Raw genomic sequence first — 22773 nt, forward strand, 5'->3', positions numbered from 1 at the left:
AAGCAAAACATCACAAACTCAAACAATCTAGCTCTGATTAGCTCAACTGGTCTCCATTTCAAGCGTGTTTATTGATTCTAGGATGCTATCTGTTTAGAATAAAAGTAACTACATGTATATTCACTCTGTTCGGGCTGGGCACAGTGGCTCATGCCTGTAATCCCAGCACTTTGGGAGGCCGAGGCAGGTGGATCACTTGAGGTCAGGAGTTCGAGATCAGCCTGGCCAACATGGCAAAAACCCCATCTCTACTAAAAATACAAAAATTAGCAGGATGTGGTGGTGCACACCTGTAATCATCTCAGCTGCTCGGGAGGCTGAGGCATGAGAATTGCTTGAACCTGGGAGGTGGAGGTTGCAGTGAGCCGACATGGTGCCATTGCACTCCAGCCTGGGTGACAGAGCAAGACTCCATCTCAAAAAAAAAAAAAAAAAATACTCTGTTCAGGTGGTTAATGAAGTACTTTTATTTTTAGTATTTAGAGGAAGCGCTCAACTGAAAGAAAAAATAATTAATTCTCATGTAATGATACATTAAACTTTTGTATTGTTTGTAAATAGGTTTTTTTTTGATACAGAGTCTTACTCTCTTGCCCAGGCTGGAGTGAAGTGGTGCTATCCTGGCTCACTACAACTCCCACCCCCTGGGTTCAAGTGATTGTTGTGCCTCAGCCTCTGCAGTAGCTGGGATTACAGGCGCATGCCCAGCTAATTCTTTTTTGGTATTTTTAGTAGAGATGAGGTTTCACCATGTTGCCTAGGCTGGTCTCAAACTCCTGAGCTCGACAATCTGCCCACCTCAGCTTCCCAAAGTGCTGGGATTACAGGCATGAGCCATGAGCCACTGTACCTGGCCTATACATAGTTCTTCATTAGGAGCAGCTTTGTCCATCATGTATTATATGTCATACCTCAGAAGGACTGAATGCTCCTAGGAGTGTTAGCCAGTGCAACAAGACAGTAATCAGAAATAATGATGAAAAGGACTATAAAACCAATTTGCAGATGATAAGGCTGTAGTACCTAAACCATCCGAGAAAACCCTATAAATTAATGAGAGAGTTAAGCAAAGTGGTCATATATAAAATAAATACAACCAATAGATTTCCTACGCACCAGCATATACTAGTTAGAAATCATGGAATATTTTCCACTATAAGAGCAACAAGACCCAAAATACTTAGGTGTAACACTAACAACAAGAAGAAAACTACATAAAATTAAAATATTTCAGTAAAATGGGACATGATCTATGTTTTAAATGGAAAGATTGTATGTTGTAAAAACAATTCTTCCCCAGAGATTGCATATAAATTCAAATTAAATTGCAATGAGACTTTTAAAGGGAGACTTAAAAATCATGCTAAAATTCATCTGGAAGAATAATAGGGCAATAATTGCTATGGAAATGGGAAGCAGATGTTCTACAAATATAAAAATACATCATGAAATGAAAATAAAACAGTGTGGGTGGTATTGGTTGGAGATTATTAGATTGATGAATCAGAAAAGGTGGAACCAGAAAAAATGTTGGGATAAGAACTTACTATATTGTTAAAAAGGAAGCATCCTAAACTACTAAAAAAAAGAAGGGCTAGTTACTCAGTCAATGATCTTAGTCTGTTTGGAAAATAACTAAAGACAGAGCTTCAACTGACACTGTATGTCATAAACCAAAATGAGCTCCAGATGAATTAATGGGCAAATTTAAAAAATAAGAAATTACCAAACAAATATGCAGCAGACATGAAAGGATAAAACTTCAGCAAAAAATCACAGTGTTACATCTGCGACCATAAACCTCAGCCTCTGAAAGTTTTTTTTCTGTCAAAACAACACAAAGCAAAACCAAACTTACATTCTCAGTGATAAGTGAGAATATGTTTTCAGCAAATATGAAACAATGTGAGAGACAATAACATACAGAGTGTTCACAAGTAGATAAGAGGATTACTGCACCTTGAATAGAAAAATGGGTAAAAGACAGTTGTACTTAATTCAGAGAACTGCAGAGGAAAAATGTTTAGATTTACAGGCAATCAAAGCTATAACATTTTAAAAATGTTCACCTCTTTCTTTTTTACTTTCCTTTTTCTTTAGTTTTTTTTCTGTTGGCAGAAATGAGTGTAATAAACAATCACATAGCTGGTCACAGTGTAGACTGGTACATCTTGTCTGGATAGCAAGTGACAAAATGTTTCCAAGCCCTAAAGCTGATTATCCTCTTTGATTTAGTAAGTATCAAAACAGAACTCTATTCTAAAGAAATAATGAAGATATAGACAAAGATTGATAAATAATGTTTATCCAAACCATGTTTAAAATAGTGTAATACTCCGTAAGTGAGCTATGTGTCCCAGATTATGGATTAACTATATTACAGTACAATCACAGAATGGGCTATTAGCTTTGTAATATGGATATCTGAATATATGAATGCACTGATATACACAAATATTTAAGGGGATAAAAATAAGATGGAAGAAAATATGTCATAATGTGGGTAGTATATTATTCTGTTCTATTTTGTTCTATTCTCCCATTCCATTCCATTCTCACATATGGTGGAATGACGCATGAGCTTTCTCTCTTAGGCTGTGTCCCACTGGAAGTTAGCTCACCTGCATAATCCTCTGTGCCATAGTCATCTGTGGGGTCCTCAACTCGGCTATAGCGGAAGCGTTCCACTTTAGGAAACTCATTGGTTGGTGAATATGGCTGCACGGAGGTGCCATAGAGGACCAAAGACCATTCTTTCAATTTACCTTGAGAAATAACAATAAAATGACAGCATGACCAAATATTTACTCTAGCTTTGTAATATCTTTAAGTCCTTCTCACTCAAGAAAAAGCAACAGAACCAGGGGAAGCAGATAGATATGAATCACCACGTCAAAGACAGAGCTTGAAATGCCTATTTCTCACCATTTGCAAAATTAACAACGCACATACTACATATTGAATGAGCACCTACTATACAGGAGAGGCCTTGATTTAATCAGCATTTATAGGAAGACTGAGGAACAAGCACACTTCAGATTGCTAGATCAAGGGCTGAATTTCAAATTACCAATATTTAAGAGAATCCCAGGATTTAATAAGAAGGCTTTGCTTTTCTGGGTATAAAAGTCTTATTTGAGCTTTGAAAATTTTTTGGCATTATCTGACTTGTTAATAAGGGGACAGAACAACTCTTTGTTCTCCCTAATTCCTGATATCAGTCATTCAGTAATAAGAATATGTCACTAATTACACTAGTCTATAGACCTGTGCTGTCCAATATGATGGCTATTACACATTTGATTATTTCATGTTAGGTGAACTAAAATTAAGAAAAATTTTGAGATTCAGCTTCTCCATGACACTAACCATATTTCCAGTGCTCAAAAGATTTATGTGGCTAGTGGCCACCCTACCGGAGGGCATTTCCACCATTGCAGAATGTTCTATAGGACAATGTGCAAAACAACATTTTTTTTTTATCTTGTTCTGTTTCCCAGGCTGGAGTGCAATGGTGGAATCTTGGCTCACTGCAACCTCTGCCTACCAGGTTCAAGCAATTCTCCTGCCTCAGCCTCCCAAGTAGCTGGGATTATAGGCGCCCACCACCACACTTGGCTAATTTTTGTATTTTTTAGTAGAGACAAGGTTTCCCCATGTTGGTGAGGCTGGTCTCGAACTCCTGACCTCAGGTGATCCACCTGCCTCAGCCTCTCAAAGTGCTGGGATCACAGGCGTGAGTCACCACGCCTGGCCCAAAACAGCATTTTCTGGTCAAGAACGTCTGGATACCTGAGGCCAGTCTTTTACCTTCTATGAATCTGGATCACTCACAAGGAGCATTTTGTTTTACTTTAGTTCTTACTTGTTAACTTATTTCTTAGCTTCATAAAATTAGTGTTCAATGCAAAAAGTTAAAAAAAGGAAACATGCCTCCAGTTCATTAAAGTTAGTGAAACTGACCTCAAAAGCAATCAACTTGAAGCAGAACATAGGCATATGCTGGTAGGAAGGTAGGATGCTCCTCAGAACCCCTCTCACCTTGGCTTAATGCACAGAATCCAGGCAAGGTCAGGGGCTAGGGTCTGGGGCCAGCTCAGAGAGTGATGGATTTCAGCTATCAGTTTCCTTCATCTATTAGCACCTACCATCACCATCAAATCGACGTTTGATGTTTTTAACTGCTTGTTACATGCTAAGCACCGGCTTAAGTGGTTTGTAAGTTTTATTCAAAGAGACAGACACACACATACAAATGTTCAAAACAACTCTAAGGTAGGTACTAAGACTCCCAATATATAGAGGAGGAAACAGAGGCACAGAGGTTGGTAACTTCCTCAAAGGCAGTAAGAGAACAGACTGATATTAAAACATACTCTGAGTCCAAATCCTATGTTTTTAAACCAATGCAATATTTTCTCCTATTCATTTCTAGGAGTTTAGGAGCCTTGCCTTTAAAAATGAACACATTCTGTGATGCATGCATTTCTTTCTGACTTTCACATTGGACCAGTACAATTGGTTTATGTATGGTTTGCCCTCTGCCAGCTTTTCTTTGGACTCATTTGTTAATGACCATGCTTTTCACAATCAGGGTGTTATTCAGGCCCAGCATTCTAAGTAGCATGCATTAGGTAGTGGCAAGAAGCACATGACTGCTGGAAATTGATGACCTGTCTGATTGATTGCCTTTAGGTAGCAGTGCAAAAGAGAGCCCATTTTCCTTATGGCATTTCTCAAGTGTACAAATGAAGCATATAATACAAGGACATTATAGGTCATCCCAATCATCAGTCACCTTAAAACTTAGTTCATTTTATTTAAGATCATTTTGGATGTAAAAGTTTACCCTCTAAGTGCTTTGAAGACTACTGTCTCAAAATTGATTATTTCCCTTTGTGCCACTTCTGAAGGACATCATAAGCCCACTAGGGATATCCTTCCTTGTGTAATTCATCTCTTTATATTTCACTTGTTACGTAATTTTATTTCCTTAGAACCTCTACTATGATTTACATCAAATAACTGCCATATTTGGGCCATCATTTTTTTCTCCTCTACCCCCTTTCCTGTTTGCTAAATTCTACAGATGATTTTGCATTTATTATTGAAACATGTTATGAAATAGCTGTGTAAATACAGCAGGAGAAAAATCTACTTGCTAACACATAAATGCAATAGGCATCTATAGATTTATGTGCCAAAAACCAAAACAGCACCCCAAAAACTCTTAATATGTATTGTAATAATAAATTGGAAGAAACAATAAAGAAATATAAATTCAGTTTGGAGCCAGGAACTTTTATATTTGGGGATGAGTCTACCATTTAATTGGGCTAGAAAATTCTACAGATCCAACTGAATTTCTACTTGCTTACTGATGTAACCCATTATTAATCAGACAGGAAGAAACCTATCATAGGACTGTATGCCACAAAACAATAATATAGACACATGCTTGTGCATGCACACACACATACATCCATAAACAAGACACTCAAAGTTCCTTACTAAAGGTGTAACTAATTCTGAAATGGAAGGTTGGTTGAAGGAAAGACACACAAAGGCCACGTGTTTCTATTAAAGTCTCTAGGTCAGTAATAGCATTAGGGCATCTCTCTTCTGGCATAAAAAGAACACCTGAACACCTCTAAAATGACTGGAGGTAACTAGGGTTAAATGTGAACATTTAAATAATATAAAGAGATGCCAATGTAATGAAATAGATAACTCTAGATTATCGGAGTTACTGTAGCGTTTTAAATGCATATAATCATAGTAAGCTCTGTATAGACTCAGAACTTCTTGAGGGCAGAGGGATTTGTATTTGTGGCCTCTGATCCTTACATGTGATGCATGGTTAACCAGTAACCCTTAGAGGAGCCTGGTCTTATCATGGAGAGTAGAATTGCTGGTATCTGGTGGTAATCATGAACAGAGTCACTTTTAGTAAGTTTTATAACGGTTTAAAATGCTCAGTAATGTACTCTTCATGTCTGCACCTCCCTTGGTACACAACTGCCTCCTTGTGACAGTGTTTATTTCTCTGGAGTCTCTTGCCCTATAAGAGTCCGGCAGTGATGCATGCTAACAGGTCACAGCCTAGTCACCAGGCTTCCATTTCACCTACGTGCCATAAATCTGTGCATCCTCATGGAAGGGGCAATAAGCATGCACTGCAAAGAGGAAGAAAGGAGAGAGGAAGGTCCTGGGAACTATGTAGATGACTAAGAGGTGAAAGGGTCTAGAAACTCTGTTCTATAATCTGAATGTTTTTTCTATCATTCCTGTCTTATTGACAAATACTTGCTTTCTTGATAAAAGCTTGGTAACCACTATATTCAGGCTGAATCCTGGAGGTGAGCTGGGCACAGATACTCTTTTTTTTTTTTTTTTTTTGAGATGGAGTTTCGCTCTTGTTACCCAGGCTGGAGTGCAATGGCGCGATCTCGGCTCACTGCAACCTCCACCTCCTGGGTTCAGGCAATTCTCCTGTCTTAGCCTCCTGAGTAGCTAGGATTACAGGCACGTGCCACCATGCCCAGCTAATTTTTTGTATTAGTAGAGACGGGGTTTCACCATGTTGACCAGGATGGTCTCGATCTCTTGACCTCGTGATCCACCAGCCTCGGCCTCCCAAAGTGCTGGGATTACAGGCTTGAGCCACCACGCCCGGCCTACAGATACTCTTTAACAAAACGTTTATTCTGATTCATTGTGACCTGGCCACCATTCTGGCTTTGACCTCCCTGATTATGGGACCAGTGTGGCAACAAAGATGAACCTCATCACAGAATGAGGGAAAAGAGAGAACCAGAATGTACAGTCAACAATGGACCTCTCAGAATGAGTAACTTTCTCAGATTGGCAGGCAACAGTCTGGCAAATGTGTCCTTTATCCCTGTGTTCTGCTGTGTGCCTCCTTTGTCCTGTGCAGCTATCTGTATCTGAACGGTACACGCTCCTACAATTACAGAATGTGTAGGTTACTTCATTCCGTAATCTGGAGAGGGCTAGAAGTGGATGTCAGTCCTAAAACTTCCCCCAAGCCTGGTTCTTCTAAAGAGGACTGGATAGAGCGTTGAGAAGGAGGATTTATCTGATGGCTGAAGATGTGCTCATGGATGGATGGGAAGCTAGTTAATTATCAAACAGATCATTCACTGCTCAGCCAAGCACTCTGTAGGGCTCTGTAATGGGCGACACAGTCTGTCACCCATGTTGCCTTGTACTTTCCCTTATTTTATATTATAAACAAGCTTTACACATTAGCATGAAGTGGGGAAGAGGCTGTGTGCAGAAACAGACTCTGAGCCTACCTGAAAAGATCTTTGTTAACATCGTAATTTCTGTTTTACATCTCAAGAAGGGGTTCTTTTTCCTTGGCTCTTGGGCTCATGTAGGGCGGAATACCATCATCATTTTCTTTGGTGGTATCGAGATTAGCTGGCATAGACTGAGCTCAATGTTTTGCCTACACTGAAAAGTAAATTTAGGGAAAACTAAAAAGAAATAGAGAACTAAGGAAGCCTGTCTCTTCTTGTGAAATTATGCAACTGAACTCATTGCCACAAAGAAAGTCTGGAAAGCTGAGTAGAAATGTGGATCATGTATTCTGAAATATCAATCAAAAGCTGTCACATTTTCTTTTATAATACATGTATTCTTTATTTCCTATCCTTAAATTGTTACCTCTTCAATGGTAATCCTGAGAACTGAAATATGTGCAGGTAATTCAAAGCACACATGAGATGAAATCACATGAAAAAAGATGATGCTAATATGGGTGAATGTGACACACTCTTTGGCCAAAACATACCCCATCATTTTCTTCTACACAGTAGACCAATGTATAGAAAGGGAGTTCTCACCTGGAGTCTTAAAGTTCCTTAGCTGAGAGGGAGTATCATACACTTCAAGGACCCAGTCACCAGCAGCTTGTTCTCCCCAGCAATGAATGGTCATGAACTCCCAGTTTTTAAATCCTTCCATGGAATGATCAAATAGCCTGAAAGAGAACCATAAAACATTGTTATGTACAGTATTTCAAATCCAGTGAGGGCCTAGTTAAGACTACAATCAACACTTTTTTTTGGTACTCATTAGCAAGTTCAGCTGGGTGCTGGAGCTTGTCTGCATCCTGGAGGTCACTAATTTGCAGATATATATATCACTGTTTTGCCACAGAGAAACAGAACTGGGGCTGGCTATGTAACAGCAAATCTGGAAGGGAAATCCCATTGGGGATCCAGAAAACCAGGTTATGACTTTACCTACGAGATTGACAGTAGAGTACTGAAGGTGTGGAGCAACTGTAGCTCTCTTACACTGCTGATGGGAGTGCAAAATGAAACCAGGCTCCGGAAAACAGTTTGACTGTTCTTATAAAGTTACACACACTCACCATAAGACTCAACAATCCCCCTCCTACCCATTTAAACTTCATGATAAATGAAGTCATATGTTCACATAAAAAACTTCATATGAATGTTCATAATCCCTCCAAACTGTAAACAACTCCAGTGTCGATCAACTGGTGAATGTGTAAACAAATTATGGTACAGTCGGCCCACTGTATCTGTAAATTCTGCATCTCTGAATTCAATCACAGATTGAAAAATGGATGGCTGTATATCCACACAACAAACTACCCAGTAATAATTACTAATACATACCATGACATGCGTGAGTTTCAAAAATATTATGCTAAGTGAAGAAGCCAGACACAAAAGACTGAATACTGCATGGTTCAATTTATATAATATTCTAGAAAAGGCAAAATTATAAGTAAAGAAACAGATCAGTGGTTGCCAGGGGCTGGGGAGGAGAGGGGAAAAGAGGCATGGAGAATTTCTGAGGGTGACGGAATTGTTTTATATGTTGAAAGTAATGATGTGTGGCTATACAGCAAAACAGATTTGTCAAAACTCACTGAATTATTTACATTAAAAAACTGAATTATATTGTAGGTAAATTATGCTTCACTAAAAAGATTGCCCACTAATCTTATCCAGCTCAGGGAGTTATGCCTGAAATCCCAGCCTAGATCCTGCTCTTTCAGCCCTTCCAGTGATTTCCAAAGCTTCTAATTTGCAGTCTCTTTCTGCCTGAAATAGCTAGAATTATTCTGTTTCCTGCAATGGAATCCTGAAAGATATAAAATACAAAGCGAAAGAAAACAAACAGACTCCCTTTCAAGAATAAAGAGACATTAATAATATCTAATATTGCATACTAAGAAATAAGTGGGTGCAGTGGCTCACGCCTGTAATCCCAGCACTTTGGGAGGCTGAGGTGGGCAGATCACCTGAGGTGAGGAGTTCCAGACCACCCTGCACAACATGGTGAAACCCATCTCTACTAAAAATACAAAAATTAGCCAGGCATGGTGGCATACTTGTAGTCCCAGCTAGTCGAGGGGCTGAGGCAGAAGAACCCCTTGAACCCAGGAGGCAGAGGTTGCAGTGAGCTGAGATTGTACCACTGCACTCCAGCTTAGGCAACAGAGTGACACTCTGTCTCAAAAAAAAAAAAAAAAAGAAAGAAACACATTACTTATACAGGTATATAACGTAGATTTCACTACCCAAATAAATATCCAAAAGATATCGAAGACATTTTCTGTAAAGAAAGATGAGACCTACATAGTGGAGAATGAAAGATGGGGCAAGTACTTTTTTATAGTACTTAAAAAAATTATGTACATCTATTATTTCACTAAAAAAAATAATAAAAAAGGGTAAAAAATTGCAAGTGAGAGAGGCAAACAGGAAAAATATCTCTTAAAATTTTCTTAGGAGCAATTGTGTCCAGTAACTGGGATATTTCTCTACTTCAATGGGGACAAATAGTAACAAAGGTTATGCTAAGTGACGTTTGACAGCTATTCAGAACACACAATCAACTCTCTTTGCTTTAATCTCATGTTTACCAGGCAAATTGGTGGTTAGAATTTGGCCTTCTCTGTACATCTTCCCATTGAGAGAAAATGTGTGCTTCTAAACATAAAAAGAGCTAGTTCAATCTTCTTATAACAATATATTAGAACTCTTATTTTAAAAAACATATTCTATCAGTGTGTCTGAGGCTCTTTCTAAAATGCCAGCAGGATTCTAAAGCTTAAGAGTTCAGAAACACAATTTTGGACCATGATAGGTAAATGGCTAACACTTTGCAGTTCCCTAGAGAAAAGCAGTAACAGCAAAATCACCTGTTCTATGTTCCTGAACCCTTGAAAGATAAAAAAATGAAAATTATTAGGCGCCATTCTTGGGTGTCCCATGGTCCAAAAATTTGGGAAAGGCTGAATTAAACAAAGATGAATAGAACTCTTTAATGGAGGACATCTCAGATCTTTAGAATATGCAATGTGTTTTGTTAATTTCCATAACGGGATTAATTGGAAGGCAGTGATTTTCAAACTCTACCTGGACATAAAGTCTATTCTCGCTCTCTTTTTAGAACAGCTGTATATGACTTATGGATATTCCCTCTCAAAATAGAGGAGTGTGACACTTCAGTGAGGAACCAGGTTGGATCTGGCAACTTTGCCTCATAATGACAAGGATGAAGATGGTAACTTTTTACATGAATAGTTTCCCACCTGAATGGGACCTCAATAGAGTAAGGATGGTGCACTTTATGGAGATCCTACAATCCACTGAACAAGCGCAATAGGCTCATTTCATAAGTTTATGGCTTAAGACTGGACTTGGACAAGAAGAAATGGCTGTGTCGTTGTACACTTAACTTGCATCCATTGAGTCCTTCACTAAAAACCCAGGACATGTGTATGTCGGGCAAAAAGGCAACAGCGATAGGGCAAGAGGAGCTTTGTCAAACTGCCCTTTCTAACAGAGAGATGTTGTATAGGGAGTATGTTGATACAGAAATGGCTAGAGGCAGAAAAGCAGTTTAGAACCACTTCCCTCCTTTAGCCCCACAGCTCCAGCTTAAGCTCTAATTCGTGGGGGCCATGGTGCCATCTGAGGGCACTGAAGCAATAACTTGTCACATAATACCTCTCCAAGAGAGCCGAAATTAAAAGCAGTTCCCAAACAGTTTAGATAGAACATTTGGCTCACTGCCTCACATCCAAAAACTACAAAGGAGACTTGAAGCTGCCATCACATGAGGGGCAGTCTTGTTTCCACAACCTCAGCCAACTTTTAATCACTCATGGGTCAATGATTTGACTGCTGGATTAGCAGACCCTATGTTTCTTCCCTTCCACCCTTTCCTGTGCGCCTTTGAAAGTCATTCCATTGCTACCAATCACTTTCAAATCACATGGGGAACAAAAATTAAATATAAACTGAGGGCCAGGAAGAAATATCCACAAATCGTAATTCAAATAAGTGTTTCAAAGCCCAAACATAAATGGGCTTCGTCCATGCGGCTAAGCGGTTTTCCACCCCCTGGTCTCTTCACATTATTCAGAGTTGGAATGTTCATTAATTTCATGTGAATATAAAAGCTGAGGAGAGGAATGAAAATGCAGCCAAACACGATCATCACACTTTGTTGAAAGAGTTGATGGGGAAAAAACCAGGCACGATGGTTGTTGTGTCAACTAACTGGGCTTCACATTTCTAGTTTCATTCTGTCCTTTATAAGTACACATAGTTGTGTATTTTAACTCGGATTCAATACTTCACCTACTTCCTATTTTCTACCAGAGTAACATTAAAGAAACTGCATCTCTGCATATGACAAAAGGTAATATAGCTTGGAGATTTGCTTTGCATTGCAAAGAACATACTTGCTTAAGACAATCGAGTGTCAAACCATGGACACCTGCTAAGGAGATTCTAACTGTGGGATCTTCTTTTATTAACTAAAAAGTTTAATGCCCAGTGTGAATGTCTCTGCTGTGCCAACAGGGAAGAAATCAGACACATGCCAACATTATTAGTGTGGGTAAAATGTCAATAAAGCAGAGCCAGTGTGCTGAAAGCCTAAGTAGATTAACTCCATGCCTTTATCCACTTCTCCTCTTGCAGTGAAATTCTGTCCTGTCAAAGTTGGCTTCATAATCATGTGCTCGATGAAATGATATATGCATGTGGTGGCACAAATTATGCATCCAGTTATTAAAATGGTGCCCCACAGCCCTATCCCTGTGAGTGGTTTTCAAATAAATTACTCTGGATCAAGCCTGGTAAAAAGACTGCCATCAAGTGTAGTATATCCTTTTGAGGAATTAACTCAGGAAATAACTCATATAATTACTGTAAGCTTTATTCTCCCTTCCTCCTAAACGGTCTAGCCAATGTATCAGGGCTACAGCATTCTTCCACGATGTTATGGCAACTCAGTAACAAGACGTTTTCTAAATCCTGACAGCTATGTGTTATCATATAATTATTTCTAAAGTTGTAAATGGATCTTAATTTCAGAATCATCTACTACTATTCAAACGGTATTTATGTTCACTACAGAACTAGACATTAGACCAATATTCCTGGAAGCTTTCTCTTTTCTCTCTTCTATTTTTATTTTTTTTTAAGTGGTTCTTTACAATTTAAGGTAGAGCTGGAAGAACTCATTTGGCTCTCCTGTAGTTGAGTTTTTGTTTTTTTAAATGTTTGGCTTTTGTAAGTTTTAAATAATGTCTTTTAATACAGGGTATTTAAAACATACTATTTGCTTTTTCTCTCTTTCCTAATCTAAATTGCTTCTTTAAGAAAGATCGAGAAGGAGGAAGGAACTGGTTCTAGAGGTCTGTAATACCTAAAATAAGGTGGTTTTTTTTTTTTTTTTTTTTTCGGTAAAAAACTTCCAATATGCAAACTATTATCAACTCATTCACCAACCCCAAAATGCATTCCTTCTTGTGGGTACATAAGTACTTAATCTTCTTGAAGATTTAATTCATTTTAGAGTAGATGGCTTTTACTGAAGTATCTGTTTTGTATTATAAACCCCTTTGTAATTTCCTTGCACAGCATCCAGCAGCATACTGCTCCCAAGTCTTTTGATGCCACAAAAGTAATAAGAATGTGTATGAAAAAGCTGGATGATCTTTTAAATCCTTGCTATTTAAAGTGTGGTCTGTGGACAGGCAGCTTCAATATCACCTGGGAGCTTATTAGAAAGGCACATCCTTGGACCTCACCCCAGACTGACAGAGTTAGACTTTTAAGAGAGGGGCCCAGCCATCTGCATTTGATAGAGTCATGTACCAGGTGCTTTGAGAAGCACTGCATAAATAAGAGTTACCACTTATTAAGTGCTTACTATGCTAGGCAGCGTGCTAAGAATGTAACTGTACATGATCTTAATATGTGTACCCACCAACCCTGTGAGGTATATACTATTACATCTGTTTTATAAGTGAGGAAATTCGATTTTCTAAATTCAAACACAGATATTGGTGAAGTCAAGACAAACCCAGCTCTGTCTAACTCCAAAGGCCGTACCTTCTTTTGAATGAAGGGAGAAGGTTCATGTGGTTGGGTGTTACTGGAATGTAAAACATTCACTGCAAAAGTTTAATTTTTACTGCAAGCCACAGATGCATTTATATACCACGATGCCTTACAAATGTCAATAGTCTGTCATTGAACATTTGGGTAGGGAAGTGACAGAAACGACTAAAGCATAAACACTACATTTAAAACATATTTAATTATAGGACCCTATAGGTTTTGCAGATTAGAAAGTATACCTTCTATTTAAGGCCATAATTAGAAGCAGAGATATTCATCTGTAATCAAATTTAGAAAGGGAGGCAAAGTTTCAGCTTTCAGTCGGAGGCCAAAATTTAGAACAGAGAGCCAGTACATCTAAGCTAAATCTAAAACTCAATGAGGGAGATTTGGAGGAGGCGGAAAGATAGCTTTTCATAATTCTAACAAGTGCAGTTGAAGAAAGAATCTGCTGGGATAAGCTTGTGTTTGAAAAATTTTGACACAGGCAGACTTTGGATGTGGCATAGTATATAGGCTTATATCTGAAGTTGCTCTCATCTAAAAACATTTTCAAAGGACCCAAGCCCCCCTGGCTTTTCCCTACACACCTGGCCTCCATGCTCTTTATAGAAGTAAATAACTTGCTGTGAATATTCAATCTGCCTTTTTGTTACAGGCCAAGGGGAGAACTGAGAGGGTGCGAGAGTAGGGGGAGAACAAAGGAAAGCCCACTCCAGGACTTCTCCATTGACCCATGGTGCCCGCCCACTGAATGATCCACAGGGCCTGCCAGGGGAGCAAGCATGCCGGGCTAATGGGGCACGGAGCTCAAGCTGGACTGGAGCTCTGAATGCTGCTGAGTGCCTTCCAGCGCTTAGCACCTGCAGATGCTTGGGGAAACTGTTTCTCCTCTAACAGCTGTTCTCCACGGGAGTTCAGGCAAGTGCCCATCAGCCAGGACAGGGAGCCACTGAGGGGCTCCAGACGGCCCACACAGACTACATCAACGTGTTCAGAACGTTGCAGAAAACAGACTCTCAAGGAATTCCTGTGGCGAGGGGATAAACAATTCTGAAGAAATTCCTCACTGAAATATCTAGGCAAATAAGGACTTCTGGAAAGCCAACCATAGTGACCACAGTTTCAGGTCCCCAAACTAGGATGCATATTTTGTCAGTACTGAACAGGAGAGCACTGTCCTCTGGACTCTCCCCTTCTGCTTCATCCTCATTGTCCGGCGTCTGCTATTTTCATCACAAAGGAGAGGTGATGCCAAGTGAGCCTCCAGATTCTAGTTCCTTCTCCCAGGAGCCAACACGCAGTCTGCTGTGAATAAGCCATAGAGCAGGGGAGCTGCTTCAAAGGCCGTGGGGAGTTTTCCACATTGGCTGCCAGTCTAGCTAAGTGTGCAGTGTTGGAAATTCTAATTCTGGATGAAAAGAGTCACCCCGCCCCCAGAGGGGTAGGACAGATAAAATGGGGAAAAGTCTGCCACAAGAAGCCGACATCTTCATCCCAAACCACCTCTGCTAGGGAAACATCGTTTTAAACTTTTCAGAATCCTTATTTAAAAAAAAAAACCCAAAACCTTTGTTCACTGCTTTACATGGTCCTCCTGAGAAATCTTGATTTCTCTGAGAAAAACACGAGGGTCTGGCAGGCGAGGTATTTATTGCTCTTACCGATCATCTCTGGCAAATTCCTTCTAAAACCTGACCTCTTCATTTTTTCCTTCCCCACCGTGGAGACGGATTATCTTGCATACCAACATGAAGGACACCAGGAGCAAAGCAGGCCTTTGCTTCACCTCCTCGCCACCCCTTTCTATGCCCTTGTTCCCAGCTCTCCATTCTGGGAATGTCCTTTGAATTGGGGCCAAGGTGAGAAGGCATGAGGCCTCCTTGTCACTAGGTCAGAGACTGAGAGGTTTTGAGTAGAGGTTTCCTCTAATGAAATGAAAGCTTCAGCATACGCCAGATGGAAAGAGTGCCAAAAGAAACTGTCTTTCTTGAGCTGCCTCGGTAGGAGGGACGCTACCAGTGTCAAGCACGGCGGGACTGGGGGAGCCAGGCCTGGGAAGGTGGCCAATCGTGGTTTTGGGACCTGGTGCAGCTGTTTCACATGGAAAGGGTCAGCTGCTCGGAGTAATAATTCTGGGGAGCTTGTAGACAAATGAATTCGTAACATCCTTTACATCTCTTGGGGTGTCCAGCTCCCTCCGATCTCCGCACTCTCTATCTCTCTTCGGTGGCTACTTATTTTCAGGAATGAGAAAGGATAAATGAGAGCAGCACTTGAAGAAATGTGTCCAGACCAAGAAGACACATTCTGGGAGCAAACTTTATTCCCAGGTGGTCTTGATGAGGGAGACCAAGGTGCGCTACTGGAGTGCCCGTCACCGAGCGTCTGAAATGCCTGTTTCTTTTCTGTGACAGAAGTCACGCAGCACTCTTGTGTTCAGCACTTTGCAAAGAGCAAAGCAGATGTCGGCTGTTGAAGAATGCATGCGAGCCTCAAGCCAGCAATACTGCAATCCACCAAATAACTGTGATGGAATCCATAGCGCCTCTGCTCACAAGTTTCCTCACTGACGTCATTTCAGGGGAAGCCAAAAATAAACAGCGAAATATGCAGGAAGAGCCCAGACAGGCTGAAGAGGTTGAGTTTTTCAAGCAAACAGCAACAGCGGAGGGACTGTTTCTCTGCAAGGGAGGGGGCTCGGGGAATATGGTCCACACATATGTGAAGCAAACCTTTGCACTTCACCAGGTTACGTTTTCAAGTTAAAAATGTTTCACCAGGATACATTTTCAAGTTAAACCCAGATGAATAATGGTAAAGAAAGGAAATAAAAAAAGCAAGAAATAAAGGCCTTCCCTGGCTCCGGCAACAACAGCTGGAGGGACCTTCATCAATCACGTAATCGTGTATCTGAAGTTTTGCTTGCTGGAAAGAAACCTCAGGCAGGTAGCTGCAATTACCCTGCAGGCAGCCGGCTGAGGCCTCTCTGTCTGCAGTGGGAGGAGGACATGAGGAAGTGCCCAGGGATTCTAGGCTGAGGAATCCTTATGTTCCTTGCACCTGCATACACTTATTCTGGCAAAGCCACACTTCGCATTTAAAGTACTAAACCCAGGTTTCCCACATACTAATGGAAGATGTTCGGTTTGAAAGAACACAGCAAGTCTAAGCACAGAAATAAAATGCACATGAAGATTCTGGATTCTGGGCTGGGCGCAGTGGCTCATGCCTATAATCCTAGCACTTTGGGAGGCCAAGGGAGGATCACTTGAGGTTGGGAGTTCAAGATCAGCCTGACCAACATGGTGAAACCTCGTGTCTCCTAAAAATACAAACATTAGCTGGGTGTGGTGGCATGTGCCTGTAATTCCAACTCAGGCAGGAGAATCGCTTGAACCTGGGAGGCGGAGGGTGCAGTGAGCTGAGATTGTGCCAACATTGCACTCTAGACTGGGCAACAGAGCAAGACTCCATCTCAGAAAAAAAAGATTTCAGATTCTGTTCTATTCTTCTCTCCTTTTCTAACTGTCCTAGAGCAGAGGAAGTTGGGGTTTTTTAAAAGCAACCGGGCAAGTTCAGGCTCACTGTTGGTTGTGCAGACTTTCATGGGCCTCGTGCCTCTCAACGCCTCTGGCCTGTTGTTAGTATTCTAACAAAGATCACCACTGCCATGGTCACCTGGTGTGTGGACAAGTGGCTTCGTCTACATAAAAGGTTGACTTCCATTTGAACTATACATGCCACTGATAAGAAAGTTTTTGCTTCCATTAAATGTTCTTCTGGGAGAAAAAAAAAATCAAAGAAGCTTTAGGCTGTGGTTTGTCTTTTAGAACCACCATGGGAATGAGGACTGTAAGACAACCTGACATCTCCTCTCTTCGGTCCCACTTGCTGATAACTTTCTCCCATGCTCCCAGCCACTCAAAAAGCCAAGGGAGCAAAAGAAAAGTGTGATTGAGCATTCTGGCTATGTTCTCTTAGCAAGATCTTGGCCTGTACAGAATATGGTTACCTACCTGCTGAGGAAGTATTCTGGAGGAAGCAGGGAGAAGGAGAGCAAACGAGAAACTGAGTGCCCTCAAGCACAATAAGACTAAAGAGTCAACCTTAAAAACAGGGGTCAGTAAACCACAGTCCTCAGGCCAAATCTGGCCCGCTGCCTGTCTGTAAGTACAGTTGATTGGCACAGGCAGGCCTATTCATTTATATTGTCTAGGTGGCTTCCGTACTGGAATGGCAGAGTTGAGTAGTTGGAATAAAGACCCGGCTTACAGAGCTTCACATATTTACTGTCTGGCTTTGTGCAGAAAAATTTGTTAATACTTGCTTTAAAAAAATAGTATTTCCTTTAACCTTTGAAAGTAAGTGCTTGGGAAAGAGAATTTAGTTAATCTGTAATGAATGGCAGGAGACTCTTTTTTTTTTTTTTTTTTTTTTTGAGATGGAGTTTCGCTCTTGATACCCAGGCTGGAGTGCAATGGCGCGATCTTGGCTCACCGCAACCTCCGCCTCCTGGGTTCAGGCAATTCTCCTGCCTCAGCCTCCTGAGTAGGTGGGATTACAGGCACGCGCCACCGTGCCCAGCTAATTTTTTGTATTAGTAGAGACGGGGTTTCACCATGTTGACCAGGATGGTCTCGATCTCTTGACCTCGTGATCCACCCGCCTCGGCCTCCCAAAGTGCTGGGATTACAGGCTTGAGCCACCGCGCCCGGCCGGCAGGAGACTCTTAATGGTGCAGGAGGGGATGTCAGAGACCTTAGGAGTTAGCGCACTGCGGTTCTTTTGTAGGATAAAGAACAAGTGGCCTTCAATTTTTCTACTGCATCCTTTTCTTAGCCAACTATTAAAGGCCCCACTTCTCCACGTGTACAGATGATAGGCAGCTTTACACTCTGTATTTATGAGCAGTGAGATCGTGACATCTAAACGTCCCCTCTGCTGGTTCCTTCTACCTAAGGAATAGATGAGTGTCGCTGGCTGTGACTACTACACTGGTGGGCAGAGGCCATTGCTGTACCTGTTGGCCAAAAGCTGAGACCTAGTTCCCGAGGGTGAGGTCAGGTAGATGGCCAGGTCTCCTCTCCGGGGATGAGTGATGGTGATGCGCACAACCACGTGCTCCAGGTAGTTGACATGGCGGTTGGGGTTATCTGAGCAGCCCGAAGCTTTGTAGATGGAGCGTACTGCACTGTTAGGGCGGATTGTCCTGCAACAGAGAGAGAGGGAGTTTGAGCAAATGACATCACAGAGCTCAACTGAGTGAACCTGGAGGCGTGGAATAAATACACAATGTAAGACAAGCAGCTGATCGCTGGATACTAAACAATAGTGCTATCACCCAAATGACTGGGTCACTGAAAGGATTACCAGTTAGCGGGAAAGATGCAAGGGAGAGGTGAAAAAGGAACGAGGTTCTTTCATCTTCGTGCAGGTAGTAGATCTCATACTTGAGTGTGCATTGATATCACCTTATTAACACACAGATTGCTGGCCCCAGAGTGTATGACTGAGTAGGTCTGGGATGGATCTCAACAATTTGCATTTCTAACAAGTTCCCAGGTGATAGCGATGTAGCTGATCTATGAAACAGACCATGAGAACCACTGCACTGTGGGACAGTGGAAGCTTGGGAATTAGCATATGGAGGTTCACATCCCTTGTTCTATAATCCACCAGCACATTCGTCCCTCTTGCCTACAGGTTCCTGTCTTCCTCTCTAGCTTCCTCCTTTGCCACAGTTTCCCTTGAACACTGGGGCTGCACACAATGGCATCAGATTCAACCTCTGGGATAATTCAAGTTTCCCACCTTGGGGACTTTGCACACACTACTCTGCCTGAGTACTTTTTGTTGTTGTTGATGTCCTTATGGCTAAGTCTTCTTCCTTCAAGCCCAAAGCTTAAATTTCCCCTCCCTGAGACCTTCATCGAGCCACAGGTGAAAATATGTCCCCTGTCTTTTATTTTTTACATTTTTAAAATTTCCGACATTCGATTATAATTTGTAATTATCTACTTATTACATTTTTGGTTTGATGCCTTCATTAGACTGTAAGCTCCACAGGGCAGTAGGAAGCATCACTTATTCTCCCTTTTATTCCTAATATTTTGCTCAGTGCTTGATATTCAGTAAGTATGAGAAAAATACTTAGTGAATGAGTTTGTGAATAAATAAACAAATAATTCCTTTGATCCCATTTCCTCATTTGTCAAATGGGAATAATACCCAGGTCATTAAACAGCTTTAAGAGGAAAACATACATGAAGTTTCTACCCTTGGCATGGCCCATAGTAAGTGCTCCACAAACACTGGTTAACTTCCTACCCTTTTGTTTTTTCACTCTCATTTTTTGCCACAAGAGTAGAATGAAAATAAACCCCAACAACATTGATTTACTTTTGCTTCCTAACAAATTTTCTCAAGAAATACAATAACTCTAGTTTCATCATTAACCAAAGATCAAAAATACTTTTTCAGAGAGAAAAGTCACCGAACAGAAAGCCAAGAGCAAAACACTAACAAGCCTGCTCAGACGGAATCCTGTTGGCAAACGCTGTCAGCACAGCCTCCAAGTCCGTGCTGCTAAAACTGGGGAAGAGGCCCTGAAATCTGTGAGTAAACTGCAATCTCATTTACTGTACATTTTGCACCACTCTTTGGAGAACTACACTGTAAAGAGTTGTTACAGTTTTTAAAAGTACACTGACTTCTGGAGAATGCTTGTACCATCAAATGGAAAAATTGAGAGTAGAAAACTTTCAAGAGCCCAGGGGTAAGCGTATCCCACAATCCCTTTTAAAAAGATACTTGTTTTCTTTCCTTTTTTTTTGTTTTTGTTTTTGGAGACAGAGTCTCACTCTGTTGCCCAGGATGGAGTGCAGTGGCATGATCTTGGCTCATTGCAACCTTCGCCTCCCAGGTTCAAGCGATTCTCCTGCCTCAGCCTCCCAAGTAGCTGGGACTACAGGCGCATGCCCCCACACCCGGCTAATTTTTCTATTTTTAATAGAGATAGGGTTTCACCATGTTGGCCAGGATGGTTTCAATCTTGACCTTGTGATCTTCCTGCCTCAGCCTCCCAAAGTGCTGGGATTGCAGGCGTGAGCCAAAGATGCTTTTCTTTTAAGGATTCCTGGGCTATACTAGTATGAATTTAATAGCTCAGAATTCTAGACGTTCTATTACAATTTCATAGTCACATTAGAGAGAAACTACAGAAGCTTTTAGCTTCCATGTGCAACAAGGGGCCGTCTTGAGCAGTTGACTGGCTTGCTCTATTTTGGGGCATTGTCATGCTGTTTGCCAGCAGCAAGCATTACTTGATTTGTCGGTCTGTGCTCTCCACACACACGTGCTGCCGGGGAACAGTGGTCCACTTCTCTGCCTCCATCACCATGGCTTCTGCGTCCATCAGTCCAAATCCATAAAGATGGCTCACTGTGGAAAGCAAGAGACTGGTCAGTTTCACTAAACTACGTATGTCGAGTTACAGTGTCACTCAGTAAGACCCCTAACACACCCCTGTGGGATCCTAGCTATCTTTCCAGCAATGATTTGAAAAATAAAGCAAAACAAATACATAATCATGTCAAGAAAATAAGACGTGTATAGTTTTCATTATCTATTCACTACCAGTAATTAGACTATCATTTATGAATTATTACTCCACGTCTACATTTTTACATTTAGTCCTCCCGACAGTCTTCAGATGTTAGTGCCATTATTATTATTATCACCATTCATTAATGAGAAAACTGAAAAACAGACAAAAACTCAGCCAAGATTAACTAGCAAGTCAGTGGTTGAACTAGATTCCAATGCACATAGTTTTTCTCCAGGGCCCCACTGTTTAATCACTTGCATTTAAGCGATGACATCATTGCTTTCATAAGATAATTAATAGGTTTAAAGAGAAGTAACGATGTATATGACTTCTCATAGTGCAAGAAGAACTTACATACAAGAGACAGCCATATTCTGACCTGTCTAGTAATTAGGTTGACTACCTTAGAAGACCTAAATTATTACCTTTCTTCTAGCATATACAAAATTTATTAAACTTTATCCATGAAATATTTGGAGGCCTCTAGACTTTTATGCCACTTTCAAGTCTTTGAATCTTTTAGGTCTCAGCATGCCTATTGATCTAAAGGTGAATTTGACATAACTGTCTCAGAAATTTCCATTAGGTACAGGAATACTTGATTGATATAGTAATATCTACATGTGTAGATCTTTCTAAAAATACTTTAAAATTCCCATTGGTACTTAAAATCTCCACTTCTTACTGAACTGTCTCATAACTTTATATTCAATACTAGGTCATACTTCCAGTTTTTGTCTAAAACATTTTTTATCACCACATGAATGATTTTATGCAAAGGTTTATATAGCTGCCCGTGCTTATGGATTATTTAAATACATCAGCTTAATCGTCACATTGTTGTCAGATGCAGTTCCATTCTACTGCAAAACACTCTCATCAGCAAACCTCTTGCTTTAGGAAGGCTACTCTTAGAGATCTCGGTGAGAGGCTGCGCTTTCTGCCTCTCTGCCTTTGTCCAGGCTGAGCACTAGGCCTGACAACCCCTCATTCCTTCTCTCTGCAGAGTTCAGCCCTACTCTAAGTTCCTGAAGGCCTGGCTAGTCGATCTTTCCCTCTAGAAGTATTCACTGACCAATAAAATACTCAAAAGACATTTACTGAAATTCGACTATCTGTGACTAGTGAACTTTTCTCCTTTCTACTCTGGTAACTAATTTGTCAATCCATCTGCCCTCCTGTCCATCCATCCATCTATCCATCCATCCATCCATTTATCCATCCATCTTTCCATCCATCCATCATTTCTTGAATGCCTTTGATGTAACACACACTGTATCAGGCACTGCACTCTTTGTCAGAGCCATCAATTGCATTGCCAAATTAAATCTCTCTGTCAGCAAATGTCTTTTTACTCCAGCTGCATTGTAAACTGCTTGATGGCAGGAACTGGGTCTTGTTTCTTTATATGTTCTATGTTAACATAACTTGATGCATATACGAGGACAAATAAATTACAGTATATAAAAAAGGACATTGTGCTAGCATGAAAAAATATGGTCTTATGTGATTTGCTCATCACATAATTCTCAGCAAACAAGAAGAAATAACAATTTTCTTGTTTTGGGATATTATGATGTGTCTCATCTACATTATTAAATTCATTAAAGCTCCATGTGAGAAATTCTGTGTAAAGAACCATACAAAGGTAAGGTCTCCTTACTTTGGTATCAGCCAGATAGAACATATTAAATAAAAAAAGTAAACCTACTTTGCTATGGCAAGGATCTATGT

At 40.7% G+C, this 22773-nt stretch overlaps 1 protein-coding gene across 3 annotated transcripts in view; it reads right to left on the bottom strand.

Moving 5' to 3' along the window:
* PCSK5 (proprotein convertase subtilisin/kexin type 5) overlaps positions 1-22773 on the bottom strand; it is a 472843-nt gene that overhangs the window by 185347 nt on the left and 264723 nt on the right. For all 3 annotated transcript variants that reach the window (XM_064361641.1, XM_064361640.1, XM_021669251.2), the window contains exons 11-14: positions 20756-20873; positions 18454-18642; positions 7872-8008; positions 2622-2765 (exon numbers count right to left, since the gene is read on the bottom strand). In XM_064361641.1, the coding sequence (XP_064217711.1) occupies positions 2622-2765; positions 7872-8008; positions 18454-18642; positions 20756-20873 (588 nt within the window). The remainder of the gene's footprint in view (positions 1-2621; positions 2766-7871; positions 8009-18453; positions 18643-20755; positions 20874-22773) is intronic.

The sequence above is a fragment of the Aotus nancymaae genome, unplaced genomic scaffold (genome assembly GCF_030222135.1).
Source record: "Aotus nancymaae isolate 86718 unplaced genomic scaffold, 86718_ANA_hifiasm-v0.15.2.pri h1tg000041l, whole genome shotgun sequence".
Lineage (NCBI taxonomy): Eukaryota > Metazoa > Chordata > Mammalia > Primates > Aotidae > Aotus > Aotus nancymaae.